General features: G+C 45.2%; 1 protein-coding gene across 1 annotated transcript in view; it reads left to right on the forward strand.

Moving 5' to 3' along the window:
- Positions 1 to 21,513, forward strand: part of LOC137519319 (solute carrier family 22 member 13-like) — a 64,871-nt gene extending 43,358 nt beyond the window's left edge. The window contains exons 10-12 of the mRNA XM_068238269.1: positions 4,614 to 4,752; positions 5,818 to 6,068; positions 21,420 to 21,513. Coding sequence (XP_068094370.1) covers positions 4,614 to 4,752; positions 5,818 to 6,068; positions 21,420 to 21,513 — 484 coding nt within the window. The remainder of the gene's footprint in view (positions 1 to 4,613; positions 4,753 to 5,817; positions 6,069 to 21,419) is intronic.
- The last annotated feature ends 2,779 nt before the right edge of the window (positions 21,514 to 24,292 follow it).

Below are 24,292 nucleotides of genomic sequence, written 5' to 3' on the forward strand. Positions count from 1 at the left end.
CCTTTAATGTTCTAAATTAACCAGAAATACTTACCTGAACCTTTAAGAAAAAAATCCCACGCCAATTAGGTCCCACGACAGTATCCTCCATCTTGCGATCTTCATAAATACTTACCTGTACCTTTAAGAAAAAAATCCCACGCCATTATCCTCGGAAAAGGTCCCGCGCTATAATCTGTTATGTCCCACAACGACAGTATCCTCTGTCTTGCGATCTTCAGAAATACTTACCTGTACCTTTAAGAAAAAAATCCCACGTCAATTAGGTCCCACGACAGTATCCTCCGTCTTGCGACCTTCTGTTACATGTTGATTGAAGATCTCCGCCGCCCGACGCCACACACGCCACCCCGGCCGCACTGCTCTCAGCTATACTTAGTATAGCTTAGAGCAAAAAGCATCTTTAAAATGTGGCTCCAATGGCCCCCATTGGTTCCTTATCAGACCAATGGGGATAAGGAGTATAACCATTGGTCGATGAGGAACCAATGGAGAGCCTTGGAGCCAAATTTTAAAGATGCTTTTTGCTTAGCTATACTTATTATAGCTGAGAGTGCGTCTATACAGACGCATTACCGCTAACTCCCGCTGTCCTCCCTGCCTCTCTCCACCTGCCACCCTCACCAATGATGGCACACAATGCACCCATGGGTGCCAGCATGGGTGAGGGTGACAGGGGTGAGAGGCAGGGAGGTCAGCGGAAGCTAGCGGTAATGCGTCTGTAGAGATGCAATCTCAGCTATACTAAGTATAGCTAAGCAAAAAGCATCTTTAAAATTTGGCTCCAAGGCTCCCCATTGGTTCCTCATCGACCAATGGGGATACTCCTGATCCCCATTGGTCTGATAAGGAACCAATGGGGGCCATTGGAGCCACATTTTAAAGATGCTTTTTGCTCTAAGCTATACTAAGTATAGCTGAGAGCAGTGCGGCGGGGGCGGCGTGTGTGGCGTCGGGGCGGCGGAGATCTTCAATCAAGATGTAACAGAAGGTCGCAAGATGGAGGATACTGTCGTGGGACCTAATTGATTTTGGGATTTTTTTCTTAAAGGTACAGGTAAGTATTTCTGGTTAATTTAGAACAGTAAAGGACTTTTCTCATTATTGCGTTATTTCATTTAACCCTTTGTGGACAGGGCCGGCGCTACCATAGAGGCAAAGGAGGCAGCTGCCCCAGGGACCCAGAGCTTGTAGGGGCCCCCAGTGGCTACAAGAAGAATTTTTTTTTTCAAATCGACCTTATAGTTTTTGAGAAAATGGATTTTAAAGTTTCAAAGGAAAAAAAATACACATTTAAAAACCAGCTGACTTTAATGGTTAATAGCAAATCCACCTTAAATTCTAGAAACCCTAAATTTGCAGGATATGTTAAGGAGATCATTGGGAATAAGAAGAAAAAACAATTTTTCAAAAAGACCTTATAGTTTTTGAGAAAATCGATTTTAAAGTTTCGGAGGAAAACAGTATACTTTTAAATGCGGTAAATGTCACTTTTAGTACCTAACGGTAGTGTAATTTTACATGTATCAAAAGAAAGAGCAATACATTTCCTGAGGCTCGGGAGGGGGGACCTCACGTTGTTTTTTAAAAAAATGTATTTCCCATACTCAGAACATATAAAAAAAAAGTTGATAGCAAATTTATAAAAAAAAAACGACGTGGGATCCCCCCTCCCGAGCCTCTGTAACCCCTTGTCCCCCATGCAGGCTGGGATAGCCAAAATGCGGAGCCCCAGCCGACTGGGGCTTCGCACCCTGAGCTATACCAGCCCGCATGGTCCATGGTATGGGGGGGCTCCGGGGGGGAGGGGAGGCTTAGCCTCCCCTCCCCCCCGGAGCCCTTGTCCAATCCATGGACAAGGGGCTCTTCCCCACCTCCCTTGCCCCAGGTGGAGGCGGGGGCGATGACTCCCTGGGGGGGGGGGTTCATGGTGGCATCTGGGAGTTCCCTTTAAGAAGAGGACCCCCAGATGCCCACCCCCCTCCCAGGAGAAATGAGTATAGGGGTACAAAGTACCCCTTACCCATTTCCACAAAGGGTTAAATGAAATAAAAACGCAACAACGAGAAAAGTCCTTTAATGTTCTAAATTAACCACAAATACTTACCTGTACCTTTAAAAAAATGTTCCCACGCCAGTATCCTCCATCTTGCGACCTTCTGTTACATTTTGATTGAAGATCTTCGCCGCCCCGACGCCACACACGCCACCCCCGCTGCACTGCTCTCAGCTATACAGTATAGCTGAGAGTATTTACACTAAAGCAACACGAGCAGACATATCAAGGCAACAAATTGTTTACCTAATCACTTTGTTAAGTATTTATACTTGGGGAATAGGTCACCGACCTAAATTAACATACTACTGAGAAGAAAAGAACTAGATTCCCCTAATATTTGATAGTTATTAGCTAAGAGTCGTGGCTAATATATGGCTAGAGACACCTGAATCAGTGAAAAAATCTTTATTCAAAACCAGCTCATAAGGTAAAAACAATTAAAAACAGGCAGCCAGACCTGGTACACAGGCCCCTGAATAACAAAAATACATAATTGAGTCAAGTGTGCAATATATCATAAAAGAGGTCAATAGTTCTCCTGGGTACCTTGTGATAAATATGGTGACAGTGTCCAAAAATTATGTATAAGAAGTATAAACTAGAGACATCTGTTTCACAAATCCATATCCCAGGAGAAGCATATGATAAAATGTACAAACATATAAAATCTCCTATACGAATTCCCTGCTCAACACAAGGTGCAAATGCTAATATTCTAGTGCTATACTGGATGATAAAATATCATGGAAGGTCCACAATACTATAGTGAAAAGCCTATAAATATGTAAATACAAAACATGAATACAAAATCAATTTGGTTGTCAAAAAGACATAGTGAGGAGTGGGAGTGTAAAAGAACCAAGCAGGACACCAATTGAAATACCTGGTAAAAGGAATACAAACTGCTGAAATATGGGTGCAAAGAATCAAAAAGATAAAGACCCAGCAAGTACCAAGATGAAATGAGTAAGAGAGCAAGTGAAAGAAGATGGCAGCAATCCGCATGCCAAAAGGATTCAAGAGTGTGACAAGGATGGCAGAGAACAAGCACAAGACTCACCCAATGAATAAGTAGATGGACACAGGAATGGCTGCACAGCGCTACCCACGCTGCCCCACTAGTTCCGCCGAAGCTGCCAAGGGACGATTTGAAAACGGAAGCTGGCGCAGTTAAAATACTTCCCTAGACGCGGCCGCGTCATAGGCTAGCCCCCACGTGCCGTCATTACGTCAGCACGTGCGGCCAGCCAAGCGTGCATTGAGACGCATGAAAACTAAATGATACGCATGAAAAGCCCTATGGGCGCCATCTAATGGGCAAATAATATATCACATGTCATTTTCAATACTGAAACAGTAACGCTCATGAATAGAGAGTTTAGCCGCCACCCAGTGGAGAAAGATAAGTATACATACAATTTTAAAAATGAAAAAAGATTTAACACAGACTCAAAATATCTCAAGAACATACACGGGCATCTGGAGCATATATGAATATTTTAGGGATAAGTATCACAATTCACTAAAATTGTACCATAGGAATATTTCTCCATAATTTAAAGCATATAATTACACGTATATGTATACAGAGTCCCTAAATTCAAATAATAAATAGAGAGCATCCCAGAGGAAAAGACCTCTTCAGAAATTAGAGTCCATAAGCAGGAACAATCACATAATATAAGATGAAATCTTCAATGCTCAGACAGGAAGGTTGCTTCATCCCAAACAGCCAACATAGTCCTAATCCTGCATTCCATACATCAAGGTATACCCAGTTGTGTTCTAAGCTCTGAAAAAGATATATATATATATACAGCATATAAGAAAACGTCATACAGATAAAAACAGGGACTCAAGATCCCTACACAAAAATTAACCAATTCAACAAAAAAGAGAGCAACACTCAGGAAAAACATAAGACCAGTCCTCTTACCCAGGACCCTGAGGTCATAAACAAGTACCTCCATCTACTCACAAAATGAAGGTCACATATCAGACGTGTGAGTCAATAAAGAAGCCCTTCTCCAAAGACATATCTGAATAAGCCAGACAGTGGACACTCAAGACAACAAGAAGTCTGACCTCCTCACCTTAAGGTCATAGAAAATGTAGAGCTACTATAGAGTTACTATATAAGGTCAGAAAAACAAGGAGCCAGATAAAAAAATTCCACAGAGGTGAAAAGACATGTTACTGTGGCAAATAACAGCCCAAGTTAAAGTCCTCATTTAAGACGTGGAGAGCCAACCCCTAGGGATGATATCTCGGATTCTAGTGAATGGACAGAGTCTGATGTTGAAGGTAGTGCACTTCATCACTTGGGGAGACTAGATGAAATAAGGCTGGACCCCCGTCAGGTGGGAAAGAAGCACAAAGGAGATGGAGAAACAGGTGATTCAGAGATTGATACGGAAATATTAAACGTAATTAATTTGTCAACCATTCCGTTAACAGATATTGAATGCATGCTCTTGAAAAAGGGCCTAACTTTTTCACCAATGAACAAATATGATCCATTTGACATGCTGAAAGATCTTTATTTCTTCTGTAGGAAACTAGTTCTTAAGAAATTATATCATAATCAGGAGCCTCAGACACCCTCATTGGAAGAAATTACCCTTGATGAACAGGACAAAAGTATATTTTTGGACCTAATGTCTTTGTTGGAAGAACAAACAGAAACAGTAGGGGTAAGTAAGCATACTCATTTTAGGCCTGCATCTAAATTCTTGCCTGCATTCAATTCTTGCCCCCAAGTTCAGGTGTTTTTTGATCTGGTATCAAGAGAGTTGCAGCAAATCTCTTGTGATGGTAGAATGAGGGACAATTTGACTACGGAAGAAAGGAGAGCCCTCAAAGATTTGAGTAACAGACCAGATATCATTATAAGGGAAGCTGACAAAGGGGGCAACATTGTTGTTTGGCCTAGAGATCTTTATGAGAAAGAGGCCTATAAACAATTGAGAGATACTAAATTTTACAAGAAGCTGTCTGGTAACCCAACCGAGGCATTCCAGGGGGAGCTTAAAGTTCTACTTCAACTGGGATTCGAAGAAAAGATCATAACTATAAAGGAATTTGATTATTTGTGGGTTGAGAAACCAGTGACACCCACTTATTACATTCTACCTAAAATACATAAAAGCCAGCAGAGTCCTCCTGGGAGACCTATAATTGCGGGTATGGGAAGTTTAAATGAAAAATATTGCTCCTATATAGACTTTTTTCTACAACCTCATGTTTTGTCTCTTGAGTCCTACATCCGTGATTCAGCTGACATCATTAATAAACTTAGTGATATACAGATTGACAATAGAGATCTTTTGGTAACCTGTGACGTTGAGAGTTTATATTCCAATATTTCGCATCAACATGGTTTACAAGCAGTTAGGTATTTTTTAAACATGGAATCAAATGAAAACCGACATAGAAATTTGTGGTTATTGGAATTATTGGAATTTGTGCTGACACATAATTACTTTCTCTTTAATGGCGTTTACTACCTCCAGGTAAGGGGTGTGGCCATGGGGGCCAAATGTGCACCCTCTGTGGCCAACCTCTTCCTGGGGTGGTGGGAAAGGGAGCACTTGTGGACGTCGTCACTGGAACGATTCCACCCCGCTATTGCGGGGTGGCATCGTTTCATTGATGACGTCTTTATTTTATGGCAAGACAGTATAGAGTTGTTACATGAATTTATGACAACTCTCAACAATCATGATCTCAATATTTTTCTCACCTTTGATGTCTCCCAGAGCGAAGTCTCCTTTTTGGATATCAAGATCTTGAAAGGGTCTGAAGGGCAACTGAACACCACATTATATCGGAAAACCACAGCGGTTAATAGTCTCCTGCACTATTCTTCATTCCATACTATGGCCACAAAACGTGGAATCCCGACAGGACAATTTTTAAGAATCAGACGGAACTGTACTCATGATGATGAATTTGAACAAGAAGCGGAAAAACTAGCAGAAAGATTTAGAAATAGGGGTTACCCCAACAAGTACATACGAAAAGCGTGGCGTAGAGCCAGATTCACTCCAAGAGAGCAATTACTTCAGGTCAGAAAAAAGAACACACAGGCTAATAATGTGGTCAGGTTGATTACGACATATAATGAGGGTTGTAATCAAATTTATGATGTTTTAAAAACCCATTGGAAGATTTTACATAGTGATCCCATAGTGAACAGTTATATTACTTCAAAACCATCAATAACAGCCAGGAGAGCTCCCACTTTAAAAGATAAACTCTGTCACAGTCATTATTCATATCCACAAAGACCTTTGAGTATCAAAGGAAGTTATCCATGTGGGAATTGTTCTATCTGTTCATTAATGCCAGCCACTAGGAATATTGTTAATCATGTGGACAATTCTTGTGTCATGCTTCATGATTTCATTAATTGCCAGACACCATGGGTGATATATCTTCTGGAATGTGGATGTTCAAAGAGATATGTCGGTCAAACCAAAAATCCTCTTAAATTTAGAATTCAACAACATCGTTCCAACCTAAAATTGGCCTTTAGGGACTATCAAGAGGACAAAGTTCTGACCACTGTGGCAGCACATTCGCTGACATGCTCCCTGAGTAAAATAGAGAGATGGAAGGTCTATGGACTACAAAGACTACAGCCTAACAATAGAGGAGGAAATCATACCACCAAAATGTTACAGTGGGAATTACGCTGGATACACAAACTGGGTACGCGGGTCCCAATGGGCCTAAATGAGGACTTTAACTTGGGCTGTTATTTGCCACAGTAACATGTCTTTTCACCTCTGTGGAATTTTTTTATCTGGCTCCTTGTTTTTCTGACCTTATATAGTAACTCTATAGTAGCTCTACATTTTCTATGACCTTAAGGTGAGGAGGTCAGACTTCTTGTTGTCTTGAGTGTCCACTGTCTGGCTTATTCAGATATGTCTTTGGAGAAGGGCTTCTTTATTGACTCACACGTCTGATATGTGACCTTCATTTTGTGAGTAGATGGAGGTACTTGTTTATGACCTCAGGGTCCTGGGTAAGAGGACTGGTCTTATGTTTTTCCTAAGTGTTGCTCTCTTTTTTTGTTGAATTGGTTAATTTTTGGGTAGGGATCTTGAGTCCCTGTTTTTATCTGTATGACGTTTTCTTATATGCTGTATATATATATATATCTTTTTCAGAGCTTAGAACACAACTGGGTATACCTTGATGTATGGAATGCAGGATTAGGACTATGTTGGCTGTTTGGGATGAAGCAACCTTCCTGTCTGAGCGTTGAAGATTTCATCTTATATTATGTGATTGTTCCTGCTTATGGACTCTAATTTCTGAAGAGGTCTTTTCCTCTGGGATGCTCTCTATTTATTATTTGAATTTAGGGACTCTGTATACATATACGTGTAATTATATGCTTTAAATTATGGATAAATATTCCTATGGTACAATTTTAGTGAATTGTGATACTTTTCCCTAAAATATTCATATATGCTCCAGATGCCCGTGTATGTTCTTGAGATATTTTGAGTCTGTGTTAAATCTTTTTTCATTTTTAAAATTGTATGTATACTTATCTTTCTCCACTGGGTGGCGGCTAAACTCTCTATTCATGAGCGTTACTGTTTCAGTATTGAAAATGACATGTGATATATTATTTGCCCATTAGATGGCGCCCATAGGGCTTTTCATGCGTATCATTTAGTTTTCATGCGTCTCAATGCACGCTTGGCTGGCCGCACGTGCTGACGTAATGACGGCACGTGGGGGCTAGCCTATGACGCGGCCGCGTCTAGGGAAGTATTTTAACTGCGCCAGCTTCCGTTTTCAAATCGTCCCTTGGCAGCTTCGGCGGAACTAGTGGGGCAGCGTGGGTAGCGCTGTGCAGCCATTCCTGTGTCCATCTACTTATTCATTGGGTGAGTCTTGTGCTTGTTCTCTGCCATCCTTGTCACACTCTTGAATCCTTTTGGCATGCGGATTGCTGCCATCTTCTTTCACTTGCTCTCTTACTCATTTCATCTTGGTACTTGCTGGGTCTTTATCTTTTTGATTCTTTGCACCCATATTTCAGCAGTTTGTATTCCTTTCACCAGGTATTTCAATTGGTGTCCTGCTTGGTTCTTTTACACTCCCCCTCCTCACTATGTCTTTTTGACAACCAAATTGATTTTGTATTCATGTTTTGTATTTACATATTTATAGGCTTTTCACTATAGTATTGTGGACCTTCCATGATATTTTATCATCCAGTATAGCACTAGAATATTAGCATTTGCACCTTGTGTTGAGCAGGGAATTCGTATAGGAGATTTTATATGTTTGTACATTTTATCATATGCTTCTCCTGGGATATGGATTTGTGAAACAGATGTCTCTAGTTTATACTTCTTATACATAATTTTTGGACACTGTCACCATATTTATCACAAGGTACCCAGGAGAACTATTGACCTCTTTTATGATATATTGCACACTTGACTCAATTATGTATTTTTGTTATTCAGGGGCCTGTGTACCAGGTCTGGCTGCCTGTTTTTAATTGTTTTTACCTTATGAGCTGGTTTTGAATAAAGATTTTTTCACTGATTCAGGTGTCTCTAGCCATATATTAGCCACGACTCTTAGCTAATAACTATCAAATATTAGGGGAATCTAGTTCTTTTCTTCTCAGTAGTATGTTAATTTAGGTCGGTGACCTATTCCCCAAGTATAAATACTTAACAAAGTGATTAGGTAAACAATTTGTTGCCTTGATATGTCTGCTCGTGTTGCTTTAGTGTAAATACTCTCAGCTATACTGTATAGCTGAGAGCAGTGCAGCGGGGGTCTCAGTATAGCTGAGAGCGCGTCTATACAGACGCATTACCGCTAACTCCCGCTGCCCTACCTGCCTTCCCCCACCTGCCACCCTCACCCATGCTGGCACCCAATGCACCCATGGGTGTCAGCATAGGTGAGGGTGACAGGTGTGTGTGAGAGAGGCAGGGAGGGCAGCGGGAGCTAGCGGTAATGCGTCTGAATAGACGCACTCTCAGCTATACTAAGTATAGCTGAGAACAAAAGCATCTTTAAACTTTGGCTCCAAAGCTCCCCATTGGTTGCTTATCGACCAATGGGGATCCTCCTGATCCCCATTGGTCTGTTAAGGAACCAATGGGGACCATTGGAGCCAAAATTTAAAGATGCTTTTTGCTCTCTAAGCCAGTCTTTCTCAACCTTTTTACCCTGGAGGAACCCTGCAAATAACTTTTGGATCTCAAGGAACCCCTGCAAACAATTTTTTGGTCTCGAGGAACCCCTGCATTTATTTTGCAGGAGGCATGGTCTTTAAAAGTAGGTTAGGCTGTTAATTTCACTACCTCCTATTACACTGCCACTCATTATACTGTCTCCTGACCCCTCAATTTAGTGCTTTTTGTTACAGTACCACCTATTATAGTGTGCTCTATTATACTTACCCCACGATGGGGTAAAATGCCAAGGAACCCCTGCAGAGTCCTCAAGGAACCCTGGGGTTCCAGGGAACCCTGGTTGAGAAGGCCTGCTCTAAGCTATACTAAGTATAGCTGAGAGCAGTTCGGCGGGGGTGGTGTGTGTGGCGTCGGGGCGGCGGAGATCTTCAATCAAGATGTAACAGAAGGTCGCAAGATAGAGGATACTGTCGTGGGACCTAATTGCCGTGAGATTTTTTTCTTAAAGGTACAGGTAAGTATTTCTGGTTAATTTAGAACATTAAAGGACTTTTCTCGTTGTTGCGTTTTTATTTCATTTAACCCTTTATGGAAATGGGTAAGGGGTACTTTGCACCCCTATACTCATTTCTCCTGGGAGGGGGGCAGGCATCTGGGTTCCCCTTCTTAAAGAGGACTCCCAGATTTCACCATGAACCCCCCCCAGGGAGTCGTCGCCCCCACCTCCTCCTGGGGCACCGGAGGTGGGGAAGAGCCCCTTGTCCATGGATTGGACAAGGGCTGCGGGGGGGGGAGGGGAAGGCTTGGCCGCCCCTCCCCCCGGAGCCCCCCCATACCATGGACCATGCGGGCTGGTATAGCTTAGGGTGCGAAGCCCTAGTCGGTCGGGGCTCCGCATTCTGGCTATCCCAGCCTGCATGGGAGACAAGGGGTTACCGAGGCTCGGGAGGGGGGACCCCACGTCATTTTTTTCAAAAAATTTCCCACATTTAGAACATAACACAAAAATTTTAATAAAAAAAAAAAATATTTTTTTTTAAATATTGTTTCTTAGTATCTTTTTAACATATCCTGCAAATTTGGTGTTGCTAGGATTTAAGGGGACTTTGCTATTAACTGCTAAAGTCGGCTGGAATTGTTTCCCCGCAGAAATGTCATTACGTGATTTAAATAGATATTTTTTCTCTTTGAACATTTAAAATAGATTTTCTCAAAAACTATAAGGTCTTTTTGAAAAAAAAAATGTCTTCTTGTTGCCACTGTTCTTCTTAACATTTCCAACACATTTTGTGTTTCTGGCACTTAAAGGGGCTTTGCTATTAACCGCTAAAGTCGGTGGGCAGTTAATTTTCCCACGGTCAGAAGGAGAATATTCAAAATTGATTTTCTCAAAAACTATAAGGTCTTTTTGAAAAATAAATGTTTCCTCTTGTTCACACATTTTTTCTTAACATTCCCTGCAAATTTGGTGTCTTTAGCATTTAAGGGGGCTTTGCTATTAAACATTAAAGTCGGCGGGCAGACATTTTCCAAACGGCAGCAAAGCAGGGCTTAAAACGATAAATATCGTTCAGGCAGGACAAAAAAAAACAACAAGTTTTAAAACGATAAATTTCGTTCAAAAGAGCTGCATTATTTTAACCTTTAAAACAATAAATATCGTTTTAAACTAATGTCGGGCAGAAGGGGGCGCCATTATTTAACCGGCGCCATTTTTCACCTGACGCCCCTCAACAGGCTGGACAGCATGAAAGACGCCATCTGCACAAATTTGGATGCAGACGTACTATCCATCTCCTCTTGCTCTTCCTCAGTGACGTCAGGTAAGTCCTCCTCCTCCCCCCAGCCACAAACAATACTACGGAAACGTTGAGCAGCACAAGCCCCACGCCTGCACAACGCCTGCTGCGGTTGTTCTTCTGCCGCCGCCTCCTCCTCCAAAGAAACACCTTCCTCATCATCCGAGTCTGACTCCTCCTCCCCGCACGACTCTTCCTTCTCCTCCCCCCTCTGTGCTGCCGCAGGTGTTGAGGTAACACCTGGTTCTGATGAGAATTGATCCCACAATGCTTCCTCCTGTAACTGTTCCTGTTCACGCTCCTCCACAGCTTGATCCACCACTCTACGCACGGCACGCTCCAGGAAGTAAGCGTACGGGATCAAGTCGCTGATGGTGCCTTCCTCACCACATTGGTCACTTCCTCAAACGGCCGCATGAGCCTGCATCCATTTCGCATGAGTGTCCATTTGTTGGTCCAGAACATCCTCATCTCCCCAGACTGTGTTCTTCTACTGTAGTTGTAGAGGTACTGGGTGACGGCGTTCTCCTGTTCTAGCAGGAGAACATAAGGAGGGTAGAATTCCAGCGAGTCGGGCTATCGCAAATCAGGTGTCTCACCTGCAATTTGTTTCTCAGCTGAATTTCGGCAAGGCGTGCCATGGCCGTGTAAGACCGCCTGAAATGCCCACACAACTTCCTGGCCTGCTTCAGGACATCCTCTAAGCCTGGGTATTTTGACACAAATTTTTAAATGACTAGATTCAGCACATGTGCCATGCCAGGTACATGTGTCAGCTTTCCCAAATTCAAAGCGGAAATGAGATTGCTGCCGTTGTTACACACCACGTTGCCGATCTCCAGCTGGTGTGGGGTCAGCCACTGATCCACCTGTTTGTTAAGAGCAGCCAGGAGAGCTGCTCCAGTGTGACTCTTCGCTTTGAGGCAAGACATGCCTAAGATGGCGTGACACCGTCGTACCTGGCATGTAGCATAGGTCCTGGGGAGCTGGGGCTGTGTAGCTGGAGAGGCGATTGCAGCACCAGTAGAGTTGAACTGCCACTCAGCCAAGGAGGAGGAGGATGATGAAAGTGCAGAGAATGTAGCAGGTGGAGAGGAGGTGGCAGGAGGCCTGTCTGCAAGCCGTGGAGGTGTCACTAGTTGGTCCGCTGCACAGCCACGTACTCCCTGCTTGTCAGCGGTCTCAAGGTTGACCCAATGGGCTGTGTAAGTAATGTACCTGCCTTGACCGTGCTTTGCAGACCAGGCATCCGTGGTCAGGTGTACCCTTGACCCAAAGCTGTGTGCCAGAGATGACACCACTTGCCTCTCAACTTCACGGTACAGTTTGGGTATCGCCTTTTTAGAGAAATAATTGTGGCCTGGTATCTTCCACTGCGGTGTCCCAATGGCCACAAATTTACGGAAGGCCTCAGAGTCCACCGGCTGGTATGGTAACAGCTGACGAGCTAACAGTTCCGCCAAGCCAGCTGTCGGATGCTGGGCAATGGGGTGACTGGCAGAAATTGGCTTCTTCCGCTCAAAGATTTCCTTCACAGACACCTGGCTGCTGTGGGCAGAGGAGCAGGAACCGCTCAAGGTCAAAGGTGGAGTGGAGGAGGGTGGCTGTGAAGGTGCGAGGGAGAAAGCGGCTGAAGATGATGCACCTGAAGGAGGAAGAGGAGAAGGAGGGTGGCTTTTCTTTTGTGTGCTGCTGTTGCTCAGGCAGTTTGTGCCTTTTCTGCATGTGCCTTCGTAAGGCAGTTGTCCCTACGTGGGTGTTCGCTTTTCCACGGCTCAATTTTTGGAGGCAGAGAGAACAGATGGCATTGCTCCGATCTGAGGCAGACACATTAAAAAATTTCCAAACCGCTGAGCCCCCCTGGGGTGATGGCACACTATGGTGGCATCAACAGCTGACGTTGAAGGGAATGTTGGCTGGCTGTCCATAGGTGGTGATACATGGTGCTGGACACTGCCACCAGCTGTTTCTGATGACGAGCTCCCCCTGCTTCTTTCAGGAACTCGTCTCCTCCTACTCCTCTCTGACTCCCCCTCTGAACTGTCCCCCTGGTCATCTCCTCTATTGGGAACACACGTGGCATCCGTATCATCGTCATCATCATAATCATCCTGCCCAGCTTCGCTTGCCTCAGACACCTCCAAAACTGCACCAACAGCAGGTACTTCATCATCCTCCTTCTCACACGTTACGTCCATAGTGTCGCCTAACTCAGACATATGAGGTGGTGTAACTTGCTTAGTGCCTTTCTCTGGTTGTAACAATAATGGCTGTGCATCAGTGATTTCCCCACCAAATAACTCCTGCGCACTATCAAATGCAGTGGATGTGGTGCTTGTAGTAGCGCTGGTGGCTGCGGAAGATGAGGTTTTTTGTGTTAAATAGTCAACCACGTCCTGACAATCTTGGGAGTTGATGGGACGTGGCTTCTTCTGAGCACTGTACTTTGGTCCAGGGCCGCATGAAATCCCATCAGCACGATGTTGCACAGACCCGCCAGGTGGCCTTCCTCTGGGTTTGCCTCTACCTCTGCCTCTACCTGTTTTGTCCATTTTGTCCATATCGGGGGGATGCAGTGAAAGTTATGCACTGACTTGACTAATACAATGTGCAGTCACACAGGTGCAGTTAACAGGTATGCACGGAGTAGTATATCACACTGCGTGCACTCATGTAGGTAGGTGGGTGCACTGAACACAACAGGTAGGTATATGCAGTGATGGGTATTACAAATGTGCACCTGTCTCACACACGTACCGTGAACAGGTACAGTGACTGGTGGTATTAAATATCACACTGCGTGCGCTCACGTAGGTAGGTGGGTCACGGGTGCACTGAAGTGAACAACAGGTAGTTATATACAGTGATGGGTATTACAATGTGCACCTGTCACACACAGATAGGTACCTGACAGGCACAGTGGCACTGCGTGTGCTCAGGTAGGTAGGTGGGTGCACTGAAGTGAACAACAAGTAGGTATATGCAGTGATGGGTATTACATGTGCACCTGTCACACACAGACAGGTACCAGAAAGGCACAGTGACACTGCGTGCACTCACCTAGGTAGGTGGGTGCACTGAAGTGAACAACAGGTAGGTACTGTATATGCAGTGATGGGTATTACAATGTGCACCTGTCACACACACAGGTAGTCACTGAATGTGCTGGTCCTGGCAGTGGCACACACAGTCGGAATTACCAAAGCTGTCTATGCAAAACACACACACACACACACAACAAAAAAAAAAATCACAAGAACAAGATTAGCTCTCAAAAGAGCTGTTGAGGGCTGCTTTTTTAGCAATAAGAATCAGCAAGGAGCAAACTATCAAGCCTACAAGAGCCTAACTAAGCTCTCCCTTCTCTAATTACTGCAGGCACACACGTGAGTTAAAAGCCTGACGCTGCCTGCCTTTTATAAGGAAGGGAGGGGGGGGCTCCAGGAGGGAGTGTAGCCTGATTGGCTACAAAGGTGCCTGCTGACTGTGATGTAGAGGGTCAAAGTTGACCCTCATGATGCACTATGGGGGCGAATCGAACGTCTGGAAAAGTTTGCGGTTCTCCGCGATCGCGAACCACGGAAGTTTGCCGGGAACCTTTCGCTGGCGAACTGTTTGGGCCATCTCTAATGGTGGATGGGGAGGGAGGGGTACAGGGGAACTACCTCGCTAACCTATACTGGCCGGGGCAACTATACTTCCTATACTGAGGGCAAGTATACTAGCTAACTATACTTTGGCAACTATATTACCTATACTGGGGCAACTATACTGGCTACCTATGCTGGGAGCAGTTATACATGTAATAACCACAAATAAAACAGCTAGTTTTGTTCCACCCCACAATAATGCGTAATATATACCAAAGTCCACTAAAGAAAACACAGGGTTTTATAGGTACAATATCACTTTTATTCTTCAATTAAGAAAAACAAAAGTTTGCTTTCTTAAATTGAACCAGAGACGAAGCACCCTCATGTATTTTACTACATTTATTAGTGGGAACATGACAGTAAACACCTACCCTGCTTTTAGTTTCATTCTTATCTGCTTAATTAGTCTGTTAGCAGCTGTGATAAGAATCCCCGACTGAGCCTTCAGTCTAGGTTTGACCTGGAAACATTATAGCTGAGTCACTCTTCTGTCTTTTCAAGCCAAAGCCTGCCCCCTCCTGGCTCAGCTTTGCTGCTTTGCATACTGAGAGCTCTGATGACAAGGGAGGGGCTGCTTCTGCTGAGAGAGAAGCTCTGAAACAGACAAGTGTGGCTGCAATATGATCTGTGTGCTCTGTGTGCACTCTGCATAGATAATGATGATGACTGCAGTTTTATTCCTATGACAGACACTTCCTACAGGCAGCTGCACATCATACCAAAATGAAAGCACACAGATGAAAGGCTGCAGCAGCCTTTCTCATATAGCCTAGACAGCACATCCAGAACAACTCATAACCCGGAAGCAGAAGGGATATGTGCTGGCGGCCATATTGGATTTTTCCTGGAGCAATAATGGATAAAAAACACTAAAAAAGGCACACTAGAGTGGCAAAATGATCAGGTAGAGCATTTATTCTTTATAAGCTATCGACTGATATGTTTATTTTGTGTGAAACGTTCATTTCTGGTTCCCTTTAAAATAGAATTTGCGATAATTCAGGTTGGAGTGAGCTTGAGATGTCTCCCAGTGCATCACTGCTGAATATATGCAAACTAACCATTGCTATTCTTCAATTACTAATCTTGTGGGTTGCGGTTATAGCATGTAGACATGAATTCAGAAATCCAAATTACAAAAGAGATTGCCTGACACATGTTTCACGGCGAAAGGCCGCTTCCTCAGAGACACATAGTATACAAGAACATCAAATGCAGATTATGGGAATGTCAACCACAATCTGTAAAAAAGTGACTAAAGTACTCTTGCACGCAGCCATGGACAAAGGGTTTCTTAAGTGGACTTTAGCAACTATACCTGGCTACCTTATACGGGGGCACCTATACCTCGATACCTACCTACCTATACTGAGGGTGAAAATTTACAGGTGCTGTGCGATCATTACAAATCGAGGGGTTTCCTCACAAGTTTGCCTTAGGCAGCAAAAAGTCCAGAATCAGCCCTGCTCACTTTACCCATGTTCACATGCTGCTCTCTTGGTATATTAGTATATAGGTGTGGACATTGGACTGATTGGGACTGATTTCATCCCTAAGTGGTACATTTTGTGTACATTGTGTGGATATTTTATCACCTTGATTCTAGGCAGTAGGGATGGTCGGTCAACATGCCGGCCTGCCAATTTCGGATTCCGACACAATTCTGCTTTCTGAGAAGTGTCTTTTCGATTTCTGTGGAATGTTATTTTTTATTTTTGTCAATAAATTTAGTTAATTGTAAAAAAGAAAACTTTTTTTTTGCAGAATACGCTATTTTCTGCAGATGCGCTATTATGCTTAATCCGCATTTCCGACTGGCAATCGCGATACACTTCTGCATTATCTGATTGCCTAATACTTCTGATACTTGTGATTGGCCTAAAGATTCCACAGTCTTTCAGTTTCCATGGCAAAATACTGATTTTCTGATTGGTCCGATTCTTCCCAGTCTTGTGATTTGCCCAAAAATGTGCAATTCTTGGTAATGCGCTATACGGCGGAATACCGATTTCAGCATACTGACTTCCACATATCGATTTCTGCCATGGAAAGCCGATTTCCAATCGTAAACTAGGAAATTGGAATTCAGAAGCTCATCCTACCTGGCAGATGTATCCATGGAATTTTTTTTACAAACTGACATTAACATGACACAATTATTATTCTGTTTATAAAACATGGCAAATAGTATTTTTTCTATTATACCATTTTTTGAAAATAGTTTTTAGTTGTCTTGATAGCTTGCAATTGTGACCTTATTCAGTTAGCCAAAACCCTAAAATATTCCTGCTTATACCAATGACAAACACTGCACACCACACTACTGTTGTTATACTTTTCTCTGTTATGTGTGTAGATCTCAACCAGGGGCGCCGCCACTGCGACCAGGCACCAAGCAGGCCAAGCCGCCACTTTGGGCCTCATATTTTTAGGGGCCTCGGAGGCTCCGTGATGTCGTCGTGACATCACATTGTCACCGTCCGCAGCGGCTGCTTGGGACTCAGGGGCTCAGGGGGCGGGCAGACGCTGGCGAGGGGAAGGCTCTGTCCCTGCCCACCCACCAATAGAACGGCTGCTTGGACACTTTAGTTCCGCCACCTGCTCTGCCCACCCTCCCTGAAGCCGGGTATATGCGCCGCATACTTTCGGTTCTGCGTTCCACATGGACTACAGGAACCGGAAGTAAGAATAGTGCATGACTCCCGGCAAAGTGACCACTCTCCTCACCCGCCTGTCTGCTTTTACCCCCGCTCCCTGCCGCCTTGCTACTTTTACCCCCGCTCCCTGCCTGCCTGGCTACTATGCCCAGCTTCCTACGGGGGCAACTACCTACGCCTAGCTACCTATGGGGGCACCAACCTATTCCTAGCTACCTACAGGGGAACCTACCTACACCTAGCTATCTACGAGGGCACCTACCTATGCCTAGCTACCTATGGGGGCACCTACCTACGCCTAGCTACCTATGGGGGCACCTACCAATGCCTAGCTACCTACGGGGGCACCTACCAATGCCTAGTTACCTACAGGGGACCCCTACCTATGCTATGCCAAGCTTCCTATAATGGGACATCTACTTATGCCTAGCTACCTATGGGGGCAACTATCTATGCCTAGCTACCTATGAGGGCACCTACCTATGCCTAGTTACCTACGGGGGGGCACCTACCTACGCCTAGCGCCTAGTTACCTACGGGGGCACCTACCTATGCTATGCCTAGCTGCCTATACTTGGACACCTAATTTTGCCTAGCTACCTACCAAGCCTAGCTACCTATACAGGGACACCTACCTATTACCCTCCTCCCCACTTAGTGTCTGTCACCCTCCGCCACGCCCCATTAGTATCACCCACCTCCCAACCTAGTCATTGCCCCCCTCTCCCCACCCAGTGTTATCCTCCTCCCCACCTAGTGTCATCTTTTTGCCCAGTGTCACCCTCTCAGCCGCATCCAGTGTCACTGTCCCACCCTACTCAGCAGCTCCATCCCGCCAGCACCCAATGGGCCGGAACATTTAGGGCAAACAGATCCATGGAGGACGCCATCAATGTCAGCATGGCATACATCACGGAACACCTAGACAACCCTGCCTCCTACGCTAGGATCCTGTTCCTGGACTTTAGCTCAGCGTTCAACACGGTCTGCCCAGATATCCTGCTCACTAATCTGACGCAGCTCGGAGTAGATCCCACCCTTCGGGCATGGATCAAACACTTCCTGCCCATTTTTTGCCGTCTTGCGTGCCGCACTGACGTAACTTAGCACCTATACTGCTGGCTGTGATCAGGCTTGGGGCTGGTGTACCAGGCTGGCTGTGTGCTCTGTTGCGCATGCTTGGCTGTGTGTGCTTCTGCATATCTCACCCTATACACATCCTCCATACTGTTCACCCTATACACATCCTCCATTGGCAAGGTTATCTCCTCCATGGGTTTTAACTATCATCTGTATGCAGATGACACCCAGATCGCGTACGTTAAAAAAGGGCGCCGGGAAAAAAGGGCGCAGGGTTTTAAACGATAATCATGAATAACGTTTAAAAAAAATTGTGCTATATTTCGTTTAAAAATAATGTTTTATAAAGTTATAAATCATTAAATAATGTGTATGAAATCGGCAATTTTAAAAACGTTAATCTTCCCTGTTTAAAAAGTGAAATTTATAATAACGTTTTATAAAACATTAATAAGAATTTTACTAAAGCTATACCTAACCCTACTCTCACACAGAACCCTCCCTGTACCTATCCCTAACCCCTAGACCCCCTTGTTGGTGCCTAAACCTAAGACCCCCCTGTTGGTGCCTAAACCTAAGACCCCCCCTGTTGGTGCCTAAACCTAAGACCCCCCTGTTGGTGCCTAAACCTAAGACCCCCTGTTGGTGCCTAAACCTAAGACCCCCCTGTTGGTGCCTAAACCTAAGACCCCCCTGGTGGTGCCTAAACCTAAGACCCCCCTGTTGGTGCCTAAACCTAAGACCCCCTGTTGGTGACTCAACCTAAGACCCCCCTGGTGGTGCCTAAACCTAAGACCCCCCTGGTGGTGCCTAAACCTAAGACCCCCCTGGTGGTGCCTAAACCTAAGACCCTCCTTGTGATGCCTAAACCTAAGACCCCCCAGTGATAAGCATTAATAACGTTTTAAAAAAAATATGGTGCGGTTTTTCGTTTAAAAATGTTTTTTAAAAAAAAAAAATTGTACGGTTTTTTGTTTAAAAGTAATGTTTTAAAAAATATTGTACTGTTTTTCGTTTAAAAATAATGTTTAAAAAATTATAAATCATTAAATAATGGGTAATCATGAGAAGCAGTTATAAAACATTAAAAGTCTCCGGGCGCCGCTTTTAAAACGTTATTTTTCTCCGGCGCCCTTTTTTCCTGTTGGGCGCCCATTAAACGATATTTATTATGAGAGTGAATGGCGGCGCCCTTTTTGTCCACCTGCCTCATGCGCCCAAATTTCCTGCTTCCACCCAGATCTACCTCCACACCCCTGACATATCCACCACTACCATGGACAAGGTCTCCTCCTGTCTATCAGCCATCTCCTCCTGGATGTCCGCTAGGTTCCTGAAACTAAACCTAGACAAAACGGAATTTATGATCTTCCCACCCCGGACATCCATAAACCTCCCAGATGTGCATGTCACTGTTAACCACACTACCATTCACCCTACCTCTCAAGCCCGCTGTCTGGGTGTCACCCTGGACTCCGCACTCTCCTTCACTCCCCACATCCAAAACCTCACAAAGTCCTGCAACTTCCACCTTCGTAACATCTGTAAGATTCGCCCTTTCCTGACCTCTGCCACCAACAAACTCCTCATCCATGCCCTCATAATTTCCCGCCTTGACTACTGCAATGCCCTGCTGTCTGGTCTCCCTATCACCCGAACAGCCCCACTGCAGTCCATCATGAATGCGGCAGCCAGAATTATCCACTCCTCCCATCGCTCCACCACGGCGGATCCCCTCCTTGAATCCCTCCACTGGCTTCCTATCCAGTCCAGAATCAGATTCAAGATACTGTGTCTGACCTACAAATCTGTCCACAAAACCTGTCCAACCTACATTTACGATCTTACTCAGAGGTACACACCTAGCCGCTCACTCCGCTCTTCCAATGAACTTCACCTAACCGCCCCCCGCATCACCCAGTCCCATGCACGCCTCCAGGACTTCTCAAGAGCTGCTCCAACACTATGGAACTCCCTACCTCCACCCATTAGGGCAGCCCCCTCCTTCAACATCTTCAAGAAAGCCCTCAAAACTCCCCTTTTCACTCTGGCCTACCACCCCTCACAAGTGCTCTAAACCCACAGCTGAACTCTGGTCCCCTACCTTCCGTGTCCTTACCTCTCCCCCTAGATTGTAAGCCTTTGGGCAGGGTCCTCCTCCTTTTGTGTCCTACCTGATCATGCACCTCCATTACTGTGAACCCATGCTATGCATCTGAGTGAACCTAACTTGCCTAATCTCCATGCTCCCCTCCAGTGACTAAGCATTACCTTGTACTCATACTGTGCTGTGTGATCTGGTCTTTCTTGTATTCAGGTATTGTCATTTTGCTGTATGTCACCCCTAAATATTGTATGTATCCCTATTTATTGTCCAGCGCTGCGTAATATGCTGGCGCATTATAAATACAATAAATAATAATATCTCAGCGTTCTGTGGTAGTGCATTACTACTGCCGTGACCTCTTGTGCAGCACTCTACAAAGTACATAGCCATGTCACCGACTGCCCTCAGAGGAGCTCACCATCTAATCCCTACCATAGTCTAATGTCCTACTTAATTATGTATTTTTTGTTTATGCATTTTTTTTTCTTTTTTTGGGGAGGGGGGGGGGGGGGTTGTGTAAAGTCTACCTCTTTCTACATTGAAATGTTTTGTTTTTTTTTGTCCATATTGATATATAAGCATCATGCAGTTGGCTCCACCCACATGTCATGGCCACATCTTGGCTCCACCCACATGTCATGGCCATGCCCACTTTCCATGCAATAATCACACCCATTTTTTGGCGCGCCGTGGGTTAGGGCCACAGCCTACAGTCTGCTTGGGGCCACAAAAACCTTAGCTGCACCCCTGATCCCAACATCCAATTCTTTGTACCGAACATTCATATTGTTCATTGATGGCAGCCATGTAAATAGTATTGCTTTTGATAATGAACTGATATTACTATTATTATTTACTGAAACATTTTGTGTTTCTTTAGATCCAGCAGTATTATGGATAAACATTTAATTCATGAAAACCATCAAGAAGAAGACGTTGATACAGAACAAGAGGAAAAGAGAACATACTTGTAGCCATCCTATTTATTATCAACACCCAGCTTGATAAACATATAGTCTAGCAAAATAATGCTATGTCAGTGTGTGTGTGCGTGCGTGTGTGTGTGTGTGTGTGTGTAATATATCAGTTATATTCTACCCTCTAGATTGTAAGCTCGCAAGGGCAGGGACCTCCTCCTATCGTTTCTTATTTTAACATATGTACCTGTACTCATTTTAGTGATATCTCAATCCACACATTTACTATGTATGTATTTGATTTTGTATTTGTGGGTGTCATGAGTGTACAGTATCTTGAACTTCTCATGTATATATGTTCCCCAGTATTTGTTTCATACTATGTACAGCACTACGGAGGATGTTGGTGCTATATAAATCAAAAATAATAATAAAATATGTAATCCTTTAGTTTTATGCTTTGTTATCTCTTCTGCTTCTTTACTTTTCTCTCTGAACAATCATATAAAAAAGACTACTGAAATGTTTGCCAGTGTAATGGTTCATAAAAGCTTAATTACAGTAGAAAAATTAACTCTGGCAAAGAAGTACACCGTAGTGACATAGATAAGAGTCTCTGCTGTACTGGGCGATCTGGTGAATATCCAAACCCTGGATCAGCTGCAAATAAACTCTATTAGAAACTAGTGTACAAACAAGGTAGCACTCACTGGGTGAATGGATAAATGACCATGGCCAAGTGGAATTGTCTCACCTGTTGGAGCAGATAGCCTTAGGCGCCTGTGTACAGCTTACCGCTTGTAAGCCAGGGATCGGGCTTGTAGTGGCAAAGCATCTCGTAAACTGATCCTCTGCTAATCAGTCCTGGCAGCAGTGGAGATGGATGGCTTCCTGGATGGTGCCTATCTGGTACGGGTTGCTGCTCAAATGTCAGGAATGTAGACAACGATTGACAACAGGGTTATTAACCACTTCTCGACCGCCGTATTGACAAATGGCGGCCGGGAAGTGCACCCCGCAAGGACCGCCGTATAGACAAATGGCGGCGGTCCTTGTAGGGGCATGGGCGGAGAGATCGCGTCATCAGTGACCCGCCGCAACATCCCGCCGACCATACGGAAGCGCCGGCGGGATGTTAACCCGACGTTCGCCGCATACAAAGTGTATAATACACTTTGTAATGTTTACAAAGTGTATTATACAGGCTGCCTCCTGCCCTGGTGGTCCCAGTGTCCGAGGGACCACCAGGGCAGGCTGCAGCCACCCTAGTCTGCACCAAGCACACTGATTTCCCGCCCCAGATCGCCCACAGCACCCATCAGACCCCCCCCCTGCCCACCCCCAGACCCCTGTTTGCACCCAATCACCCCCCTAATCACCCATCAATCACTCCCTGTCACTATCTGTCAACGCTATTTTTTTTTATCCCCCCCCTGCCCCCTGCTCACTCCTGATCACCCCCCCCCACCCCTCAGATTCTCCCCAGACCCCCCCCCCCAGACCCCCTCCCCATGTACTGTATGCATCTATCCCCCCTGATCACCTGTCAATCACATGTCAATCACCTGTCAATCACCTGTCAATCACCCATCAATCACCCATCAATCACCCCCTGTCACTGCCACCCATCAATCAGCCCCTAACCTGCCCCTTGCGGGCAATCTGATCACCCACCCACACCAATAGATCGCCCGCAGATCCGACATCAGATCACCACCCAAGCGCCGTGTTTACATCTATTCTCTCCTCTAAACACCCACTAATTACCCATCAATCACCCATCAATCACCCCCTATCACCACCTGTCACTGTTACCCATCAGATCAGACCCTAATCTGCCCCTTGCGGGCACCCAATCACCCGCCTACATGCTCAGATTGCCCTCAGACCCCCCCTTATCAATTCGCCAGGGCATTATTTACATCTGTCCTTCCCTGTAATAACCCACTGATCACCTGTCAATCACCTGTCAATCACCCATCAATCACCCCCTGTCACTGCCACCCATCAATCACCCCCTGTCACTGCCACCCATCAATCAGCCCCTAACCTGCCCCTTGCAGGCAAACTGATCACCCACCCACACCAATAGATCGCCCGCAGATCCGACATCAGATCACCACCCAAGCGCAGTGTTTACATCTATTCTCTCCTCTAAACACCCACTAATTACCCATCAATCACCCATCAATCACCCCCTATCACCACCTGTCACTGTTACCCATCAGATCAGACCCTAATCTGCCCCTTGCGGGCACCCAATCACCCGCCTACACGCTCAGATTGCCCTCAGATCCCCCCTTATCAATTCGCCAGGGCATTATTTACATCTGTCCTTCCCTGTAATAACCCACTGATCACCTGTCAATCACCTGTCAATCACCCATCAATCACCCCCTGTCACTGCCACCCATCAATAACCCGCTGTCACTGCCACCCATCAGATCAGACCCTAATCTGCCCCTTGCGGGCACCCAATCACCCGCCTACACACTCAGATTGCCCTCAGACCCCCCTTATCAATTCGCCAGTGCAATATTTACATCTGTTCTCCCCTGTAATAACCCACTGATTACCTGTCAATCACCTGTCAATCACCTATCAATCACCCATCAATCACCCCCTTGTCACTGCCACCCATCAATCACCCCCTGTCACTGCCACCCATCAATCACCCGCTGTCACTGCCACCCATCAATCAGCCCCTAACCTGCCCCTTGCGGGCAATCTGATCACCCACCCAAACCAATAGATTGCCCGCAGATCCGACGTCCGATCACCTCCCAAGTGCAGTGTTTACATCTGTTCTCTACCCTAAACACCCACTAATTTCCCA

Source organism: Hyperolius riggenbachi, chromosome 5 (assembly GCF_040937935.1).
Source record: "Hyperolius riggenbachi isolate aHypRig1 chromosome 5, aHypRig1.pri, whole genome shotgun sequence".
Classification (NCBI taxonomy): Eukaryota; Metazoa; Chordata; class Amphibia; order Anura; family Hyperoliidae; genus Hyperolius; species Hyperolius riggenbachi.